The 19,546-nt window shown below is 51.3% G+C and overlaps 2 protein-coding genes across 2 annotated transcripts; both read right to left on the minus strand.

The window, feature by feature from the left end:
• Window positions 1–13,101: 13,101 nt before the first annotated feature.
• On the minus strand, window positions 13,102–15,078 carry LOC136462522 (uncharacterized protein At5g43822-like). The gene is made up of 6 exons (XM_066461621.1): window positions 14,873–15,078; window positions 14,380–14,498; window positions 14,093–14,269; window positions 13,598–13,645; window positions 13,335–13,399; window positions 13,102–13,214 (listed from the first exon to the last, which is right to left on the minus strand). The coding sequence occupies exons 1-6, from the start codon at window positions 15,002–15,004 to the stop codon at window positions 13,102–13,104; spliced, it is 654 nt and encodes a 217-aa protein (XP_066317718.1). The 5' UTR covers window positions 15,005–15,078.
• A 3,113-nt stretch (window positions 15,079–18,191) lies between these two features.
• On the minus strand, window positions 18,192–19,297 carry LOC136492500 (peroxidase 57-like). Its single transcript, XM_066488497.1, has 2 exons — window positions 19,064–19,297; window positions 18,192–18,953 (listed from the first exon to the last, which is right to left on the minus strand). Exons 1-2 carry the CDS (start codon window positions 19,295–19,297, stop codon window positions 18,192–18,194), a joined length of 996 nt encoding a protein of 331 aa, XP_066344594.1.
• Between the last annotated feature and the right edge of the window lie 249 nt (window positions 19,298–19,546).

Here is a 19,546-nt window from a genome sequence, read left to right on the forward strand (position 1 = left end):
GGGGCCTGAAGCTAGCGCTCAGATTGGAGAGGCCATTCAGAGTTGGCACGAGCCTAAGGTGCTCCGGTCGGAAATATGGGCCGAAGGCGGCCAGGGCCTAAAGCGAGTGCTCCGGTCTGTTGAGTTCAGACTCTTAGGCCGGTCCAGAAGAAGAAAAGGCCGTCCTTCTAAGCCGAGCCTTGGCGTGGAAGCCGGTCCCCGAGTGACCCCGGGTTTATGAACCCGACAGGAGCCCTCGAGCCCCCAAGCCCCCGGGCGATTCAAGCCGAATCGTCCGGGGGATTTTTTTCGTTTTGCTGGCGGGTGCGCGCGAGCACACCCGCGGGTATAGCCCCCGAGCCCCTGGGTGGTTTCGGGTGGAACCGGCTAGGGGGTTCTTTGTGTGGTGTCTGTGGGTGCGTGTGTGTTTTGAGTTTTAAGACGTAATTTTTGTTTTAACCATGGCGTTGTTGTGCAGCCGAGGTGTTTTTAAGCGCGGGGATTGGATTGAGATAGAACTTATTGATCCCAGCGTCGGTGCGTGCCAGGGATCGAGTGAGGAAGTCTTTAGTTTTTGAAACAAACCCTGGCGCCAGTGCGCGCCGTGGATGGAGATAGCTTAGTTTTGGATGCAACAGAGTTTGATCTTTGGCGTCGGTGCGCGCCGTGGGATCGGGTAAGGTGGAGTCGCGAGTAGTCCTAGGCGTCAGTGCTCACCGTGGACTGAGAGAGTTAGTTTTGGTTAATTCAGGAAGCCGTTACGTGAGTTTAGGAGTCACGGTCCCAGGAGCCGTAGCCGGATGTCGCCGATCATGTCGACGCGAGTTTAGGAGTCGCAGACCCAAGAGTTGTAGCTGGATGTCGCCTATCCCGTCGATGCGAGTTAAGGAGTCACGGTCCCAAGCCATAGCCGGATGTCGCCTATCCCGTCAATGCGAGTTTCGAGTCATGGTCCCATGGCATTTAAACCCCCGAGCCTTGTCGGGCCTTCGTGGGGGTTGTGAGTCATTTTGCGCTACCCCATCTGGTTCCTCACAACTGGAGGGGCTGAGTTTCGTTGCCTGTCCTGATCGCTTAGGCTCGAAGACTAGCTTGGTGAGCTCGCTAACGGGTGTGATCGAGTGGAATCCAGGTCCGTCGTTCGTGATGGGGTCGGCATAGCCCTCTTGTGGCATTCCACTACTCCTTTACCTGCAGCCCGATAGATGCCTAGGTCGTTCCATAGACCGACCCAGGTGGCCTGACAGCCTCCCCTCGATGGAGATTCTGTGGGCTTGGTGAGAGGTTCAGGATCGAACAAGAAGGTTGAGATGACCTGGTTTGCTAGACCGAGCAAAGGCCGCACGGTGCTCATCTACGGTTTTCTCCCCTAACTCTGTTCGGTTGCTCATATCGAATGAGGCAAGCCGTCGCTTCGTGGTGCAACACGAAGCGTTCTGATGCATTTTGCTGCATGTGCGATGCTTAGTTCTCGAGCCCCCAGGCGGTTCATGCCCTAACTATCCGGGGGATTCAGGCGTATGGAATGAAATGCACGTATGGATGTATGAATGTTTTTAAATTGAAATAGAGGGGCTTTGATAGTGTTTTACCTTGAAGACTGGAGAGACGGGGTTCGTCGGGCTCCAGTCAGAAACGTCCATCTAGGACCTACGCTTGTCAATCATGGGTTAGTCCTCGTGTGAACAGTTTTGTATTTAATGAACATATGCTTACCTTGATGACCTGAGAGACGGGGTTCGGAGAGCTTCAGTCAGAAATGTCCGACCAGGACCCATGTTCGTCATTCAAGACGGAGTCAGCATGGCCCGCATGGGGCGCCCCTTTGCTTCCTACCTGTATCTCAGGTGCTTATCCTAAGTGAATCGATCGACTCAGGAGGCCAGTTGATCTATCCTGGGTGACTCGATCGACTCAGGGAGGTCTGGTTGTCTCTCGGTGGAGATTTCGTGTGGTGGCGCCTGCATGACTGGAGTGACGGAGCTCGAAGAGCTCCAGTTGGAAACGTCCGACCAGTACCTGTGCTTGTCAATCGTGGGTTAGCCCTCGTGTGAACTATTTGTATTAATGAACACATGCTCACCTTGGCGACCTAAGAGACGAGGTTCGAAGAGCTCTAGTCGGAGACGTCCGACCGGTACCTGCGCTTGTCAATCGTGGGTTAGCCCTCGTGTGAACTATATGTATTAATGAACACATGCTCACCTTGGTGACCTAAGAGATGGGGTTCGGATAGCTTCAGTTCAGAAACGTCCGACTAGGACCTATATCTCAGGTGCTCATCTTGAGTAAATCGATCGATTCAGGAGGTCGGCTGATTTCTCCCGGTGGAGATTTCGCTGCTGGATCTCTCTAGGTCACGCCTAGGGAGACGGGGAGTCGTCTACGTGTGGTGGCACTTCGGTTTTCATGCCCAGCACATGGTAGTGGTTGATTGTGCGGTAGTGGTGGGCCATGGCTAGGCCACGTCCCGCCTGATCAGGAGCCGTTTCATTGTGCTAGGCATGTCCTGTCGATCAGGGGGTGTCCCATCTACATTAAATGGAAAGAGAGAGAGTTTCTCGCCCCGCCGCTTTACCTTCCCGATCGGCATGTCCTTTCCTAACCGCTGCTCCCCTTCCTTTAAGTAGGAGAAGAGAGAGGGTGTTCGCCTCGTTCTTTTGCCTGTTCATCGTCTGTTGCTGCCGCCTTTCTTTTTCCTCCTCGTCGAGAGTGTTCCTGAGAGCTGTGGAGGTTTCTAGGAAAGGAAGGGGAGAGAGCGAGGGAGAAGAGGAGAACTTACTGATCCTTTTTGCAAGCTGAAGCAAGATGTCGGACTAGAGGTCATCCACCATGAGGAAGTCGGTGCTGGAGTCTTTCGTCAAGAAGGGTTTTCTGCCGTCGCAGGAGGTGGCGCACTAGGGGGTTGAAAGGTCCTAATGGCTAGAGGGGGGGGTGAATAGCCTAATAAAAATTTCTACAACAACACTTAATCAAATGGTTAGACAATTATGAGGCGAAGCAAGTGTTGCGCTAGCCTACTCAAAATGCAAGCCACCTACCACAATTCTAGTTTAGATGGTGTCAATTCACACAAGAGCAATGACACTACCCTATGTTAGTGTGCTCTCAAAGGCTAACTAAAGAGCCACACCAACCAAGCATGCAAGCTCTCACAACTAGCTACACTAAAGAGCTTGTCAACTAGTTTGCGATAAAGTAAAGAGGGTGATCAAGAGGGTTATACCGCCGTGTAGATGAATGAACCAATCAATCACAAAGATGAATAACAATGATGACCAATCACCTCGGAATCAATGATAAACACAATGATTTTTACCGAGGTTCACTTGTTTGTCGGCAAGCTAGTCCTTGTTGTGGCGATACACTCACTTGGAGGTTCACGTGCTAATTGGCTTCACACACCAAACCCTCAATAGGGTGCCGCACAACCAACACAAGATGAGGATCACACAAGCCACGAGCAATCCACTAGAGTACCTTTTGGCGCTACGCCGGGGAAAGGTCAAGAACCCCTCACAATCACCACGATCGGAGCCGAAGACAATCACATCCTCCGCTCGACGATCCTCGCTGCTCCAAGCCATCTAGGTGGCGGCAACCACCAAGAGTAACAAGCGAAATCTACAGCGAAACACGATCACTAAGTGCCTCTAGATGCAATCACTCAAGCAATGCACTTGGATCACTCCCAATTTCACTATGATGATGAATTAATGATGTAGATGAGTGGGAGTACTTTGGCTAGGCTCATAAGGTTGCTATGTCAATGAAAAATGGCCAAAGATATGAGCCACAGCCGACCATGGGGCTTAAATAGAACCCCTACGAAATAGAGCCGTTGTACCCCTTCACTAGGTACTCTGCGCTCTGATCAGACGCTTCTGTCCACTTGACCGGACCCTAGACCTAGCGTCCGGTCCACAGATGGACGCCACGCATCATCAGCTTCAAACGCTGTTCGTCAGATTCCAACAGTTATGACGCTGACCGAACGCTCCGGTAAAAACTGACCAAACGCTGGAACCTCAGCGTCCGGTCGAGTACAGTAAGGGTCGAAACCTGGTTTTCCTCGACTGGACACGTCCGGTCCACCTCGACTAGACACAGCCCAGCGTCTGGTGGTAAACCCTAGCCACTATACCGACAGTCAACACAACCGGACGCAGGCAGTCAGCGTCCGGTGCTTCTAGATCTAGCGTCCGGTCACTGGACCGACGCTGGCATCAGCTCTGTTCTCACTTCTATCTTCTCCACCCTTGCTCCAATGTGCCAACCACCAAGAATTTGCATCCGACGCAATAGAAAATAGGCATTCCATTTTCCTAAAAGCGTCAAATCCCTCAACCCTGCAAACACCACCTCCTTTGTAGATGTGCCAACACCACCAAGTGTATCACCTTGTGCACAAGTGTTAGCATATTTTCACAAACAATTTCAAGGGTGTTAGCACTCCACTAGATCCTAAATGCATATGCAATGAGTTAGAGCATCTAGTGGCACTTTGATAACCGTATTCCGATACGAGTTTCACCCCTCTTAATAGTACGACTATCAAACCTAAATGTGATCACACTCTCTAAGTGTCTTGATCACCAAAACAAAATAGCTCCTACAAGTTATACCTTTGCCTTGAGCTTTTTGTTTCTCTCTTTCTTCTTTTCAAGTTTAAGCCCTTGATCATCTCCATGCTATCACCATTGTCATGTTATGATCTTCATTTGCTTCTCTACTTGAAGTGTGCTACCTATCTCATGATCACTTGATGAACTAGGTTAGCACTTAGGGTTTCATCAATTCATCAAAACCAAACTAGAGCTTTCAGGTGTCCCTGGGGGAGAGGAGTTCCCACGACCTCGTCCTGGTGAGGTAGTGTCCTTCCTTACCTTTCATGAGCATGGGCTAGGATACCCCATGCACTGGTTCCTATATGGGCTCCTTAATGAGTGGGATTTGGAGCTGCAACACCTCAATCCGACGGGGGTGTTGCATATAGCTAGTTTTGTCACTACCTACGAGGCTTTCCTCAGGATAGAGCCGCACGCGGATCTCTTTCGGCGATTCTTCTCTGGGAGGACCTTGACGGTGGGGAGCTCGGTCGAGGCCGTGTCGGTGGGGGGTTTCACCCCTTAGAGGAAGCTGAGCGCAGGAGGTTCGTACCCCGCATACATGCCTTGTAGTTCCAACCGGGGGTGGCATGGGGAGTGGTTCTACATCAGGAACCTAGAGGCGGCGCCGTTCCCGGCGTTTACCGGTAGGAGGTCAGAGGAGCGGGAAAGCTGGTCATGGGGTTATGGCCGTAAGGGGAGGCACAAGGTGGAGGCCATAGAAGAGGAGCTCTGGAAGGTCATGAGGTGCGGCCTCGACGGAGTGCAGGTGTTCTACACCCTCTACCACCGTCGAATTGCGCCATTGGCGGAGAGGACGCAGCCGATGTGGGAGTACGGCAGCCGGTCGAACCCAAACCGCATGTCGCTAGAGGAGTTTTTGGATGGTGAAGTCTAGAGTCACGTTGGTTGGGTGCTACAGCTGAGGCCCAGGGAGATGGTTGCGGGAAAACCCATACCACTCAATGCCTCGATCGCGTCCACATTGGTGCGTTCTCTTGTTTTTGTTCGTGCTTCTTGTCTGCTCTTTCCTATTTCTTTGACCTAGTTCATTCGTTCCGTAGGGGCTTGGGAGGTATAAGTCCCGACCGCACCTTCCCAAGGGACCAGAGGGCGTGGCTCGGCAGACCGCTCAGAAGAAGGCGGCCGAGGCTCGGAAGAAGAAGAAGAATAAGGAGATCCTATGGAAGCAAGAGAAGGAGTAGGAGATCGTTCGGCGCACGAGGGCTAGGGAACGTAGGAGGGACGTCGAGTTGGAACTCGCGTCAGACAATCCTACAGATCTGGATGATATGGTCTTCTCCGATGAGGAGGAGAGCGAGGGGGGGGGGGGTCGTTGCGACCTCGACGGAGCGTCGTGATACCGCAACATCGTCCGCTGGTGATGAGCTGGTGGTCGCATGTCGTGCGGCGGATCCCTCATCGAGGAAACGCACAGCGGGCGCGGACGTCGTCGGTGAGCGAGCATCGAAGCGGACACGGTCACCATGCCCCTTGATAGCGTTGTTGGCCCTGCCCCCACCTGTTGTGGGCATGGTGGAGCAAGGCAGGTGGTCTGCTGAGGGGCGGACTGACACTCACACGTCGCTCGGACCGGTGTCGACGCATGACTCGTGGTGGGAGGAGGACCTACCTGCTGCGGGCATAGTCGAGCATGCTAGGCGATCTGAGTGGTGGACCGAGGCACGTGTGCCGCGTGAGTCACAGTCGGGGGATACTGCGCTTGTTGCTCCGGTCAAGGATTCCTGAGCCAGGGGTCGAGATGACCTGCAGGTCAGGCAGGAGCTGGTAGGGATGACTTTGCCCCCTGCTGAAGTAAAGGAGCGCGGGTCGCAGTTCGGGAGTGGTCCTCGACGCGCAGGCGCATCGAGGTTAGGGTCAGCCTTCAGAGTTGTGCCGCTAGCCACCCGGTATGTCTTTCTCTGTTTTCTTTTGGTTTTTCGCTGGTTGAGCTTTTTGTTGGAGTGCGACTGACCCATACCTTCCGTCAGTGGCTTGGGGATGCCGGGGATGAGTATTGCCCCGACTACCGTGCAGGAGACCTAGAAGCCCATTCTGCAGCGTGTCGCGGCGGCAAGACCTTCTGTTCCAGGGATGGTGCCCTCCGGTTCGGCTATTGAGGAGGCAATGGTTGTGGCATCGGTGTTAGCGGTGATCCTAGTGCTGATGGCGGCGGTGGCATCGGAGGTGACTCTCACGGCGGAGGCAAGGGAAACCGAGCTTCCTGCCTTGCCGGGTAGAGGGTCATGTGGCTCGCCCTTGCCGTCGGAGCCGAAGGCGTCGAGGAAAGATGTGGCCAGGCTAGGGTCGGGACACCTAGTGGCGGCCTAGGTTGACGAGGTGGTGGAGATCCTGTCTGACGACGAGGCGGATGTCCCAGTGGAGCCGTTGGTGCCATTGCAGCAACCCACTGGTGATGTCCTGGTGGAGCCGTTGGTGCCGTTGCGGAGCTTGGTGGTGGTCCAGTCGGTGGCTGGGACCTCTAGCGGGCCGATGATGTCACCATGGGACTTGGCGGTGGCACGGTTGGAGGCTAGGCCCTCCGGCGAAGTGCTAGAGGGTGACCTGGAGTGGCCCTACCCTAAGCACCCAGCGAGCGCGCGGTTCATCCTTCGAGACTCCCGAGAGCGTCAGCTCTGGGACATCTTCGGAGGGCAAGGGTACATCACAGTATCAGAACTCACCAAGCTAACCATGCAGCTTGAAAGCGCCCAAAAGCGGGCTTTGTTCGCTCGGTAGTTGGTTGAGGGCGACATGCAGCTCGCGGTGGAGGTGAGTTTCTGGCACTTGTCTTTTACCCCTTGAATCCCTTGTCGGTTGTTTTTAGCGTGCTTACCTTTCATAGGAGATAAGGAAGACGTCGTCCCGCAAGTCCCACTTCCTCCGGTCGGAGTACGCCCGAATGGCCGAGCTCGAGCGTCGGGCGGAGTCCGCTTGCCACGAGTCCTAGGATCGGGCGGCTGAGGCGGCCACGGCACGGGTGGAGGGGCAGCGTGTGGAGGAGCGAGCGACTGTGGTCGAGCAAGGGCTCGAGGCGGCAAGGGCCTGCCAGGCGGAGACTGAGGCGGAGTTGCGGGCGTCCCTGGTGAACATCGAGGTGGCACTTTAGGAGGCTTTGGCGGCCCTTGATCTGGAGTGCGCCACCCTAGAGTCAGCGGAGAAAGCCCTGGAGGTGGAGCGAAGGGCCCGATCGGAGGCGGATCGAGAGATGCACACGCTCTGGGGTCGAGTGATGGAGACAGAGGACGCGAGTGCCCGACTACATGAGTAGGTGGCCTAGCCACGTGAGCAGGTGGCTCGGCAAGCGGAGGATCTCTCCACCCTTGAGGCTTCTCACATCGGTATGTCCCCTTTTTGTTTTTTGTTATGTTGGCTTTTCCCTCAGCCTGTTTCTGAGCTCGTTGCTCTTCTTGCAGAGCTGGGCGGAAAAGTGGAGGTACTAGAGTGGGACTTGGAGACGACCAAGGCGATGCTTGGCCGACGTACGGAGGAGCTGGCCAAGTCCCATGAGGAGTGTCTACTCTTGAGGGGGATCTTGACCAGATCTACAACGTTGCCCAGCACGTTGTTTCGGAGATCTTTGGGTCAGCGCCGAGCACCAGCGCACCCACCATCCAGCTGGCGGAGGTCCCGAGGGAGGTCTGGGATCTTATCATATCTGGGCTATTCTACGGGGCGTCGGGGGTGCTGACCATGGTGGGGACACACCATCTACACCTGGACTTCACCACCATATGTAGCGGATACGCTGAAGGCATGAGCATGGCGGACATCTAGTCCATCAGGGAGAGCTTGCTGCCGTACGCGCGGTTGGTGGCAGACCAAGTCTCCATCGAGTGGGTGATGGACGTCCGTCGTGAAGACCTGGCGAAAAGCGCGCGTGGAGAGGATGCCGCAGAGCTCTCGGATGGCGAGGAGCCTGGGTCGGAGGTGAATGTCACCCCAGTTTTGGCCGAGCCGGATGCCGTGCCATCGGGAAGTGAGCAGCCTATGCCTTCGTCGGTTGCACCATCGTCGAATGTCGCTGAGCCGGCCTAGTAGCATGTAAAAATATAATAGTAGTTAGTAAATGTAGGAAGTTTTAAGTTCGTGGGGAAGCCCCCGTGTAAGACGTTTCGTGGTGTGTTTTAATTACTACAATTGGTTTTTGTTCTTATGATGGAGTCGCTCCGTTCGGGGAAGCTTGTTCCCTTTCGTTCCTTAGTTTTCCCTTAGCATAATTTTGTTTTAAATTTCTTTCTATCTCATACCTGCCCGTTTGTTCCGTAGGTCACAACTTTGCGAGCCCGGGGCATGGCCCACAAGGCTCGACCGGTCGTAGCCATAGGAAAAGGCGGGGTGCGATCAGTCGGAATGTTCTAAAGCAAAGTTACGTAAGGTAAAACAAAGAAACGAACTACCCCCTTGTTAGGGTAGGAAGGAATTTCTCCATACAAAAGCAAAAGAGTACTTAAGGTAAAAACAACAACAAAGGGGTAGTAGAGCCCCCTAGTGGAGCCCCCGAGCGCCCCGAGCCGAAAAGTGTTCGGGTCGGGGTGCTCTTATAGGAGCGTTCGCTAAGTAAGGTAAGACCAAAACTTAGGAAAAGAAGAAAAGACATAGTTGTTCCAAGGTCCTTGGAGAGAGCGTCGTCGTCGTCCTTTAGTCGGTAGGCTTTTGGTCGGATCACCTCAGTCATCTGGATCCTCGCCCGCTGCGGCCTGTTCTTCGGTCGTGGCCTCCTCGCCTTTTTCTTCCTTTAGGCTGCCAGCCTACCTCAGCAGGCGCTTGAGGAGATGGCAGTCCTTGTAGAGATAGTTGATGGGATAGTTGTGGTTGGTGCACGGGCTCTCCATGAGCTCGTGAAAGTGGCCCAGAGGGTCTTGCTGGGGCTGAGTGCCCACATAATCTACCACGGTGGCCAATGCGGAGTTGGTCGGTTGACGGCGATCCTTTCTATTCTTCTTTCCCCTCTGTGTGGAGGGGCCCTCGTCTTGATCCTGGCGCTTGGCCTTACCTTTGTCACGGCCCCCATTGAAGTGCGGTAGAAAAGGCGCTTACTGGGGGTGTTGGACAAAGGTTCGTGGCTCTAGGCTGTCAGGGCTAGAACTCCGACTGACACTACGTGCGTCTTGGTTTAGCCCAAGCCGCACATAGATAGGCGGTCAGCATGAGGTGGTCATCAAGTCAAGACGAGGTGCGGTTGTGGCTTCTTGTGCCGCAATCGATGGTTGTGGCGATGACAGGGTGTAGTGCCCATCTGCTGCGTCCCTATTCCCCGGACAGGGAGCGAGGTCGTGAGTCAGTGTCGCGATACAGAGCACTCCGCTTATTGAACGGCGGTGGTCTCCAACAGTGCCCAGAGGTTCTGGTGGATTGCTCGTCCACGAGGGTCGTTCGGCTCGGGCAGGTCGCGTAGGAGCATTGCCACAGCAGCAACATTCTGACTAGCCCGAGCGAACTGTGGGGGGTCGGTCCCCCAAACTGGAGCGTTGCGCTAGGGCTGACGGGCGTGATCCCGATCGCCGCTCGCCGGTCTATGCGCACGGGGCGCAGTGTGGTGTGCCAAGCGTGTTGGTGCAGTTGGTGTCTGATGCGGCCACTGTCATTGTAGATCCTCCTCGTGCTCATGTGTGAGCTCGGAGGTCCCCGCGTGGGGGCCCAGCGGGGCGTGGGTCCAGAAGGACTCCGTTACCCCTAGCGGCTGTTCCGAGGCGTCCGCCGTAGCATACTCCTAGGACCGACGGTGGCTAGGCGCCACGTCGTCGATGCTAGAGCCATCACTCCTGATGTTGTCATCCATGATGTCGAGGAAACAGGTGGGAGCATAGCTCGCCATCCCCACGAACTCAGATGTGAGAGGGTGCGGCGCCAGCACCTTTTGGAGTCCCCGAGCGTATGCGTCCGCGGAAGACGCGAGGCCATAGGGGAACCGGCCGTATGGCGGCTGCGACGGGGACAACGGTAACCCACCGGGTATTTGGCGGAAAATAGAGCACAATAAGTAAATAACAACATGTATATTACTCACCACGGGGTTTGAGCAGAGAGTTTGCTCGGAATGAAGCACAGATGCCGCGCCGTCGAAGTCACGCGTCCCAGAGTCGATGGTGGACGTCCCTCCGACGGATGCTGGGTCGCGAGCCTCCTCGCGGAGGTGGAGTACGCCGAGCCGGTCGGCGACGAAGTCTAGGCTCCCGAAGCGGAAGGCCTAGGATGGCTCGAAGATGGGTGGAACCCGCATCCCCGCGGGCGAGAGTGCGGGGAACTCCAGCGAGCCGAAACGAATCGTATCGCCCGAGCCTGCCACGGCGGGGGTGGCGGAGAAATGGCCATCCGATGACCAGAAAAGTGTTGAACGTACAACGTCTTCCCCACAGACAGCGCCAACTGTCGGTGCAGAAAGTGACCAACTAGTAAATATTTGTAGTTTTGCTGTACGTTATGATTGGAGGTGGCCTAGCACTCAATGACACGAGATTTATACTGGTTCAGGCAACGTGCCCTACGTCTAGTGGGGGTCGGTCGGTGACTTTATTCCTGAGCCTAGGTGCTCGAAGTCTGTAGTGGGGGTACAAATGAGAAGGAGGAAGAAGGGGGGATACAAGAGGTTTGGTCGGCTTCGACCGGAAGGGTCACGGTCGAAACTTGGTGGTCCTACGGTTGGGAGTGTTGATGTCTATCTAGTGAGTCTGAGCTTGAAGAAGTCGATCTCCCTTGTTGGAGGGAGCGCATCCCCTTTTATAGATGAAGGGGATGGCTTTACAGGTGAGGGGGAGAGAGTACGGATGTTTCTAAGCCTTGTTGCCTACGGTGATGAAAACTGGATAATGGTTGACACCCCCAATACTGTTGATGTCGCTGTAGGATGTCAGATGCGCATGGGGGGTTGAGCTATCTTCTTCAGGAAGGATGGACGCCGGTACCTGCAAATACTTTTGGATGCCTAGTGGCATGTGAGGAGTCGTGCTATGTTCACCCAGTATGGCAAATCATGGATCCCATACTGCGATCGATGTCCAGGGACACGCGGGGGGGGGGGGGGGGGTGGGGGGTGGGGGGGGGGTGGGGGTGTTGGTGTGTGGTGGTGGGGGTTTGGTTTTTTTTGTTTTTTTTTGGTTTTTTTTTTTTGCTTACCATATGAGAGTTTCTAGCGGCCCCTACAATACTTTGTGTCAGGGTGGCTGCAGAGCACTATTTTGCGTAGGGTATGGTCCCTGATACAGTGGTGTTGACTTGTGAGCCATGCCTTGCCTTTCTTCGCACGCCTTCTGATTCTTTCCGAGCAGGCGTCCCCGGTCGGATGGTCCCCAGTCGGAGAATAGCGATGAACAAGGTTTTCTATGAACCCTGGTCGGAGACACGGGGTCGAGGTCGGAGGCGGTCCTCGGGTCAGGCTTTCCGAGCGGAGGCCGTGTGAAGGCGGCTGGGGCCTGAAGCTAGCGCTCCGATCGGAGAGGCCATTCGGAGTTGGCACGAGCCTGAGGTGCTCCGATCGGAAAGATGGGCCGAAGGCGGCCAGGGCCTGAAGCGAGTGCTCCGGTCTGTTGAGTTCAGACTCTTGGGCCGGTCCAGAAGAAGAAAAGGCCGTCTTTCTAGGCCGAGTCTTGGCGTGGAAGCCGGTCCCCGAGGGACCCCGGGTTTATGAACCCGACAACTTCCTAGCATCATCAACACAATGGCATTTTCTATAAACATCAAGAAGAGAGCTGGCAATTTTGGTAGGAAAGTATCCTATTTGGTAGGATACAATATCTTGCGGTGCACGTCGACCAGTGCCATGCACGCCTTTATCTTGTGGGCTGTGCCACCTTTGAGGGTGCGGCCCCTATCTTGTCTTGTGGATACCGGGGTCATACACAAGCCCACTCTGCCTAGGGGTGAGCTCCACCTATGTAGCAACCCGCTTGCGCTTTCGTTCTCGTTTCGCGCAAAATGGTTAACCAAAAGTTACTATGCGTCCTTGGCCTGATTATTTAAGCTAGTCCAGCGAACTCAGAATTCACGATATGATCCTAACTTCTGGTTGCACAGTGTTTTATGCAGCTACAGAACTCAAATTCAGCCCAACCCCAATTCAGTGCTAGAGCTACAGTAGCCCCCACCCAACCGCAAATTCAGTCCATGAGCCGGGTCTCACAGCTGCATTACAATCCCAATGCAACGAAGAAAAAAATAGATTATCCCTGAAACCGAGGGAATGTGGTATAAGATTGATTGCGAGCCAGAGAGATTTCCTTTGTTAGTGCTCATATGCGAATTTCAGCAGCTGCTTCACACGATTCTGTACCTGCAACATGTCCAGATTACTGCTGCATTCGCTGAGATCACGGGCGCGCCACCATAACAACTCATTGGCAATATGCTAAACTACTTTGAAGCAACTTCCTATGCTTCAGAACCAGTACATCATCAATGGAAGGTCCAGCCTCTAGGTCTTCAATCAAGATGCTGACAGCTGAAGCAGATGAAGACTTTGCCACGGCCACAATGCTTCAACAATTGGGTTCATCGAGCATATAATTTTCAGACTGACTCAGTCATCACCTGAGCAGGCAGCTTGATCAGAACATAGGGGGAAAGGCTTCAACAAATCAAATACCAGCTGGTCAACAAAGTCAGCAAATATAATGTCGAATATGGACTGGACTGCAAAATAAGGAAAACACATTGTAACACTCAATCATGTAATTAGACAGATGAAAAAATGGAATCATTGAAAGTATAACCAGACAAGCTTTTTTATTCTTTTTTTTTTTCATTCTGCACCTTCATCTTTTGGAATGTTTGGCTGGTCTACTAAGAGTTGACGTAGTACAGCAGTGTCACTGGAACTGCAAATGAAAATATCACCATGATTGCTCTAGCTAATAAAACACCAACGAAGATGTATGAACTGCATGTGTTCTAAATACTAAATTAAGAAAAAAACATCACTATCATCTATAAGAATCTCGACAGAGAATGAATTCCAGAAATGACAAATCAATGAGTCATTAGGAAAAGCTGAATGGCAAAACCATCGAACTTGCCTGCTCTTCCATGTCAGCAAGGATATAATTGATGATTTTAGTGTAAACCTGTCAAATGGCAACCAGAATAAGTTCACACCAAAATAAAAGGGGGGCAGATTTTCCTGCAGGAGAGTTAAGATTAGATGAACATGTGTTGTGACTCCTGTGAGAGTAGTGCCAGGACATATGTCTGTGGCGTCTTAAAATATCAGTATAATGGAAGAATATAAATCATGTCTGAATTGGAGGATTAGCATACAAAGGTTAGAAGTTGGATGCAGCTCTATTATCAACTGAGAATATTTTAAACCAACATGAGCTGAACTTCTTAGTCATAGTTATTGATATGGTTGGATTGGATCATAAGAAATTAGGTCAAGAACAATGATCTTGTGGAAACACAACACAAGAAGCACCAGCATAACAATAGCATAGTTATATTAAGGCCAAATGCAAGCTATAAATGATTAAATTGGGCAACTGGAAGGGGTCTAAGTATAATTCCATTCTTACTCTGCCTGGTGCATCTCGCATAATGTTTGAAATCCATCCAAGCATTCTGCAATCGTTGGCAAAATTCCCACTTGTAACTGCATCTGTTTTGCCGTGAGTGCCGAGCCGCCTCTCACCATCTGCTTGTTATCACGCAGAGCCTTATTTAAAGCTTTCACAATGCCATTGAATTTCTCCCTGAATAATTGGCAGCATTGTTGTCAGACCAACTTGAATTAAAATTTTCCCCTTTGTCTGTTCACACCAAAATTGAAGGAAACTGTAAATGTAATAGTAAAGTAGCTTACAGGACCTCCCTAGCATTAACGAAAATGAGCTCCAGAACCTCCATCTGGTTCCCCATGAGTTCCTCTCTGATGTTGGGCACACCACGCAAGGGACCATAATTCTTGTCCTCTCCAAGGGCCTTTATCAAATGATACAAGCAATCAAACTTAGGTTCCTCTACATAGTTGAGAAGCTAAAATGACAACAGTACAACACAACCACATGCCACTGCAAGTTATAAATTTTCCATAGAATTCTCAAAGATACAAGCCAGTCAAGTAGCAACTTGCCGTCTTATGCAAATAGCAAAACTGCAGACCACCAATAGTTAACAGAATAACCAAGGATTCTATGAAGCCCCAAAATTTGCTGTTGCAATCTCAGAAAAGTGCTGCGCAACAATTACGAAAGAACAGTCTCAAACTGCATCATGGTTGTGAAACCTTGGGCCGCCAAACTGGCTGTCACGAGTTGGGACATGGGACTGCACGAGAGGATGATCCAAGAAGGTACCTGAAGGCGAGAGATGACCGTGCCGGCATTGGAGAAGTACGAAAGGAGGCGAGTGTTTAGGTCATCCCACTGGCCCATCTCCTCCTGCGCCTTCCTCACACGCTGCTGCACCTTCCGCACCACCGCCTCCATCTAGTTGTTTGCTTTTTGTTCGGCTTTCACTGTCCCACAATGGTTTCTTGAAGCCTATGGCCTAGATGCCTAGCTCCCCTGATTCTGGACTACGGGAGCCTCACAGCATTGTGCCAAAGGGGAGAGAACTGGACACAAGTCGCAACACAGGATTTCAATGCAGAGCATGCCTAGCCAATTCTCCAATATGCAATTCGGTATCCAATACACAACTTGGTAACACAACTACAAATTTTGCCATGCAATTCAGAAAATAACAATCTCATAGGAGCGAAGTAGCGAACTATTCTGAAAATAGTGCTAACATAGATCTCCCTACAGGTATGAACCTAGACACACAGGATTATTTCCAACAGATGATCGATGAGTGAGACTGAGAGATGCGTCCGTGGAACCGCGGAACCACCCACAGCTATGAAGTGTAGGTAGGTCTAGGACCACTGTGCTTTACCTATACGTTACTTAGTAAGCATCTAAACAATAATTAAACATTTTACATGGTAGGATATTTTCTACCAACTAAAACCTTTTATGGAACAAAATTGTCCTACTAGGACTAGGAACAACTATTTGTTTTATAAGAAGGAAAAAACATTCGTGAAGAGGAAAGAATATTCTAGAGGACGAACAAAAAATGTCCTAGTGTGAACGATGTGGCTGTTCGATGCAGCGAACTGTATATACGATGCATAAATATAGGGCCCATGGCGGACCCAAGAATTGTTCAAAACTAGGGCCACTTCCAAGTAGCAAAAACTACCTTATACGGAGTACGTCACAGATAGAAAATAGCTAAAATGAAGGAATATTTTACCCCATATGTCACACATAGAGAAAGAGCTAAAGTGAAGAAAAAATTTCTAATTGATATGATGCTTGAACTACATGCTTATCATAGTACACTAAAATTGTCAAGAACATTACATTACGAGATTATGCACAGAAATAAGATGCCATGGTCTTGGTCCTCTTCATTGTAAATAATGTGTAGATTTAGATTGATGATTCTACCTACAATTCTCAATCCAACTTAATAGATACTACTGCAAATGGTTGAATTGGAAATTGGAGTAGTAGTAGAGAGAAATACCTCAAACTGGAGCTCACTACTACAGGATTGATTTTGGGTGGCGTCACCCTTTTTTTTACGGAGGCGGGCGTCCAGGTTGGCCGCCTCGGTTATTCCATGGCCGGCCGGAGAACGGAGGCTGGACTGCCGGAGAACGGAGGGGTGCTGCCGTGCACCGTGCTCGCGTGCTGCGGCCTACGGGCTGCCTGCGGGCTGTGGCGCAACCGCGCAAGACATCCGGGGCAGCGCGTTTCTTCTCATGCCTGGATCCTGAAGCGGCGGCTGTGCCGCCGGCGTGCTCTCCACGTCCAAGGGCTAGCAGTGGCAGCCGAGCGCCCAAGCTGGCGAGCAGAGCTGCGGACAGCCGAGTGCTGAGTGCAGGGGTTAGGGCGGATAGATTCGTCGGATGCAGCACTCCGGTAGCCGGCGAGCAGTCGGCGGCGGCGGATCGATGCCGAGGCGACGGGGGTCGGGCGCCGGGCGCTGTCGCGTGGAACGCGAACGAGGACTAGACTAACAACTAATTAAGTTACTGTAATAAAATCAAATAAAAAAACAAATATGAAAAGAAGATTCTAATAGTGACCAAATTAAATGGGCGAGAAAGCTCATGAAAATTTTAGAAAAAGATTATGAATAGTATTCAATCCTCTCCCCTCTATAAAGGAGAGAGAGGATGGCCGAAAGACATCATCCTCGAACGTCAGCGTATACATCTTCATGTACCGAAACAAATCAGGAAATAAAAGGTTTATTTCCTCAATCAGTTCTAGTTTGTGTTCTTGCATCTGTGCAATCCAACTAGGTTTCTCAACAATTATAAGTCGTTCTGATTTTTTTTAGTACATAGCTTTTGCTATAAATCTAGATCTTATGTATACATTTCTTGAATACCATCGTGATAATATAGGATACATCTCGTAAATACTATGAGAATAGCCATATTATATTAAGAAATAGATGAAGTGAACATCACCCAAGATCATGATCAAGAAAAGATACTTTGAAATAGAAAATACAAAATAAAAGAAACAGAAAGAAACGAAAGGTAAATAGAAAACAAAAGTAATAAAATAAAACAATATAAAGGAAAGAGAAAACAAAAAAAAGCCACATAATAAAAGAAAATAATAAAAAGATATGGAACTATGAGAACAACTTAAAATACGCCATAAAACATTCCATGAATACTAAACAACAAAAAAACAACGTGAAACATACAATGAATTTACGTAAAGAATCAAACATACACCACTGACCATCTTTTTTTTTGAACTTACTACATGAATGTTGCAAATACATGTATAAATATGAGTACTATGAGAATACTTCATAAAACATCTCAAAATTACTATAGAAACAGTATAGAACACATCATAGAATATCAAATACTCCGTATAACCAAGGAAATAAAAATAAAGAGAATAATTAACTAGATAAACATAAAAAAATGGAACATGAACTCAAACACATAAATGATATATATGGGCTGAACTGGAATACATGGATCAAAATGAAGTAACAAGATGAGTTTGGTGCGGTGGGAAGAAAACTTACCCAACAACCCATTACAGAAAACAAACAACCCGAAACTACCGAAACAATCGAGCGGAGGTGATGGTCGGTAGCACGCTGGGGAGAATCGTCCATTTCGCCTTAGTTTGAGCACAAACAAATCATGATTCGCACATCAGTGATCATAGTCATAGCACTGGGAAACGGAATGCTTGTCACTACCACGATGGATGTACTCAAAAGCTAACGTTTTCACCTGAATTTCTGAGATTTATCATACACGGGGTACAATAACCCATCATGTTTGTCGTTACAAATTAAACCTCCAGGGAACCACCTTGTATTCTCAGCAAACATTTCTCCTTAATACAATGATCCGTAAGTTTTTTGCGTATTCGAGAATAAAAATTACAAATTAAACCGACATCATGTTACAAAAAAGAATGAATCAAACTTAACGCGGAAATGAAGTAATTTTGATGAAGCAAATGGGAAGGAGAAGGGCAACATCAGACGATCAAACCATGTTTCCGTAGAAAATTAAAGTAAGCGAGAATGACGAACAAGATCAAGAGGTACGGTGGTCAATATAATGGCGGATCATCAGTTGAACCTGCTGCAGACCTTGCGGATCTCCCCCTGCGTGCCGGTGAGCACGTTGACCTCGCTGAGCTTGACGAGGGCCTTGGGGAAGAGCGAAGTGAAGAGGCCGTTGTCTTTGGCGAGCTGGTCCACGATCCAGCTCGTGGACCCGTCCTTGTACAGGTTCTGATCGACGGAGAGCACGCCGCGTTTTTTCTGCAGGTTCTTGTAGTAGTGGTTGTCCACCTTGAGCGCGCTCCACTGGTCGTCCAGGAACACGACGTTGTTGTCCGACGAGGGCACGTTGGGGCACACCTGGTTCTTGTACACGATCGCGTAGCTCGGGTCCATGCCGGGGTCCGTCGCGCCGGGCCTGCCGCCGTACCTGTACAGCCGGCTGCTCTTGATCGCGTTGCAGCGCGTGGCGCCCACGGTGTGCGCGCCCAGCAGCAGCGCCGTGTCGAACGCGCTCAGCCCCAGCCCGCCGAAGTACGCGACCGTCTGCGCCGCGGTGAACTCAGGCGACGGGAGCTTGACGTCGGAGGCCAGTGACCGCCGGCGGTCCCTCCGCCCCGTGCGCACCGCGTACGCGGCCCCGCCGGCCAGCGTGACGGCGTCCCTGGTGGCGAGGATCTGGATGTCAGAGCAGGACACGACGCCGGGGCACCTCCGCTCCAGCTCCGCCTTGATGGCCGCGATGACGTCGTAGCCCTTGACGCTAAGGTTCGGCGGCGCCGTCTTCTCGGTGCCGGGGCCGTCGATCAGCAGACCGCCGTCACAGCCCTGCATGCGAATTATATAGTAACCGTGGCACCGTGCCGTGTCATCACGTTATTAACAAACCAGCGCAACACACGCGTGGACAGTGGATTTGCTATAGCTTGTACACGTACATTGACGGCGCACTCGTGGAACTGCATGCGGAGGAGGTAGGCGACGATGGGGTTCTCGCGCGCGAAGCGGGCCCTGACGATGCTCTGCACCACCGCCTCCACGTCGGTGCCGTTGCACTTGCCCTTGTAGAACCCGTACTGCAGCTGGGCGCTGCCGCCGCTGGCCAGTGCCAGGATGGAGACGGCCACCATGAGCGCCGCCGCCGCCGCACCATTGCGCGCTGCTGAGGCCATACCGATCTTAGCTTGGTTTGTCTTTGGGATTTCTCGACAGATCAGTATGGTGACAGGGAAATGGTGCATGGCTAGCCTACTTATAGGATAGTACCGCTGGGTCTGGGAGATAATACAACGCAACAAAAAAAAGTGATGCGAGCTTAGTTGTTTACTAGTACTGTTTTCATGGTCGTGGAGATCACGATATGACGCTGACAGCCCCATGTCTGTCCTTTTATGTATCCATTAAATCCATTAAACAAAAGG

The sequence above is a fragment of the Miscanthus floridulus genome, chromosome 1, assembly GCF_019320115.1.
Source record: "Miscanthus floridulus cultivar M001 chromosome 1, ASM1932011v1, whole genome shotgun sequence".
NCBI lineage: Eukaryota > Viridiplantae > Streptophyta > Magnoliopsida > Poales > Poaceae > Miscanthus > Miscanthus floridulus.

Coding starts and splice junctions, on each gene's coding strand:
- LOC136462522 (XM_066461621.1), bottom strand. CDS start 15,004: ATGGAGGCGGTGGTGCGGAAGGTGCAGCAGCGTGTGAGGAAGGCGCAG. Junction 14,270..14,379: donor GTTAATGCTAGGGAGGTCCT/GTAAGCTACTTT, acceptor CCAATTATTCAG/GGAGAAATTCAATGGCATTG. Junction 13,646..14,092: donor TGCGAGATGCACCAGGCAGA/GTAAGAATGGAA, acceptor GCCATTTGACAG/GTTTACACTAAAATCATCAA.
- LOC136492500 (XM_066488497.1), bottom strand. CDS start 19,297: ATGGCCTCAGCAGCGCGCAATGGTGCGGCGGCGGCGGCGCTCATGGTG. Junction 18,954..19,063: donor TCCACGAGTGCGCCGTCAAT/GTACGTGTACAA, acceptor ATTCGCATGCAG/GGCTGTGACGGCGGTCTGCT.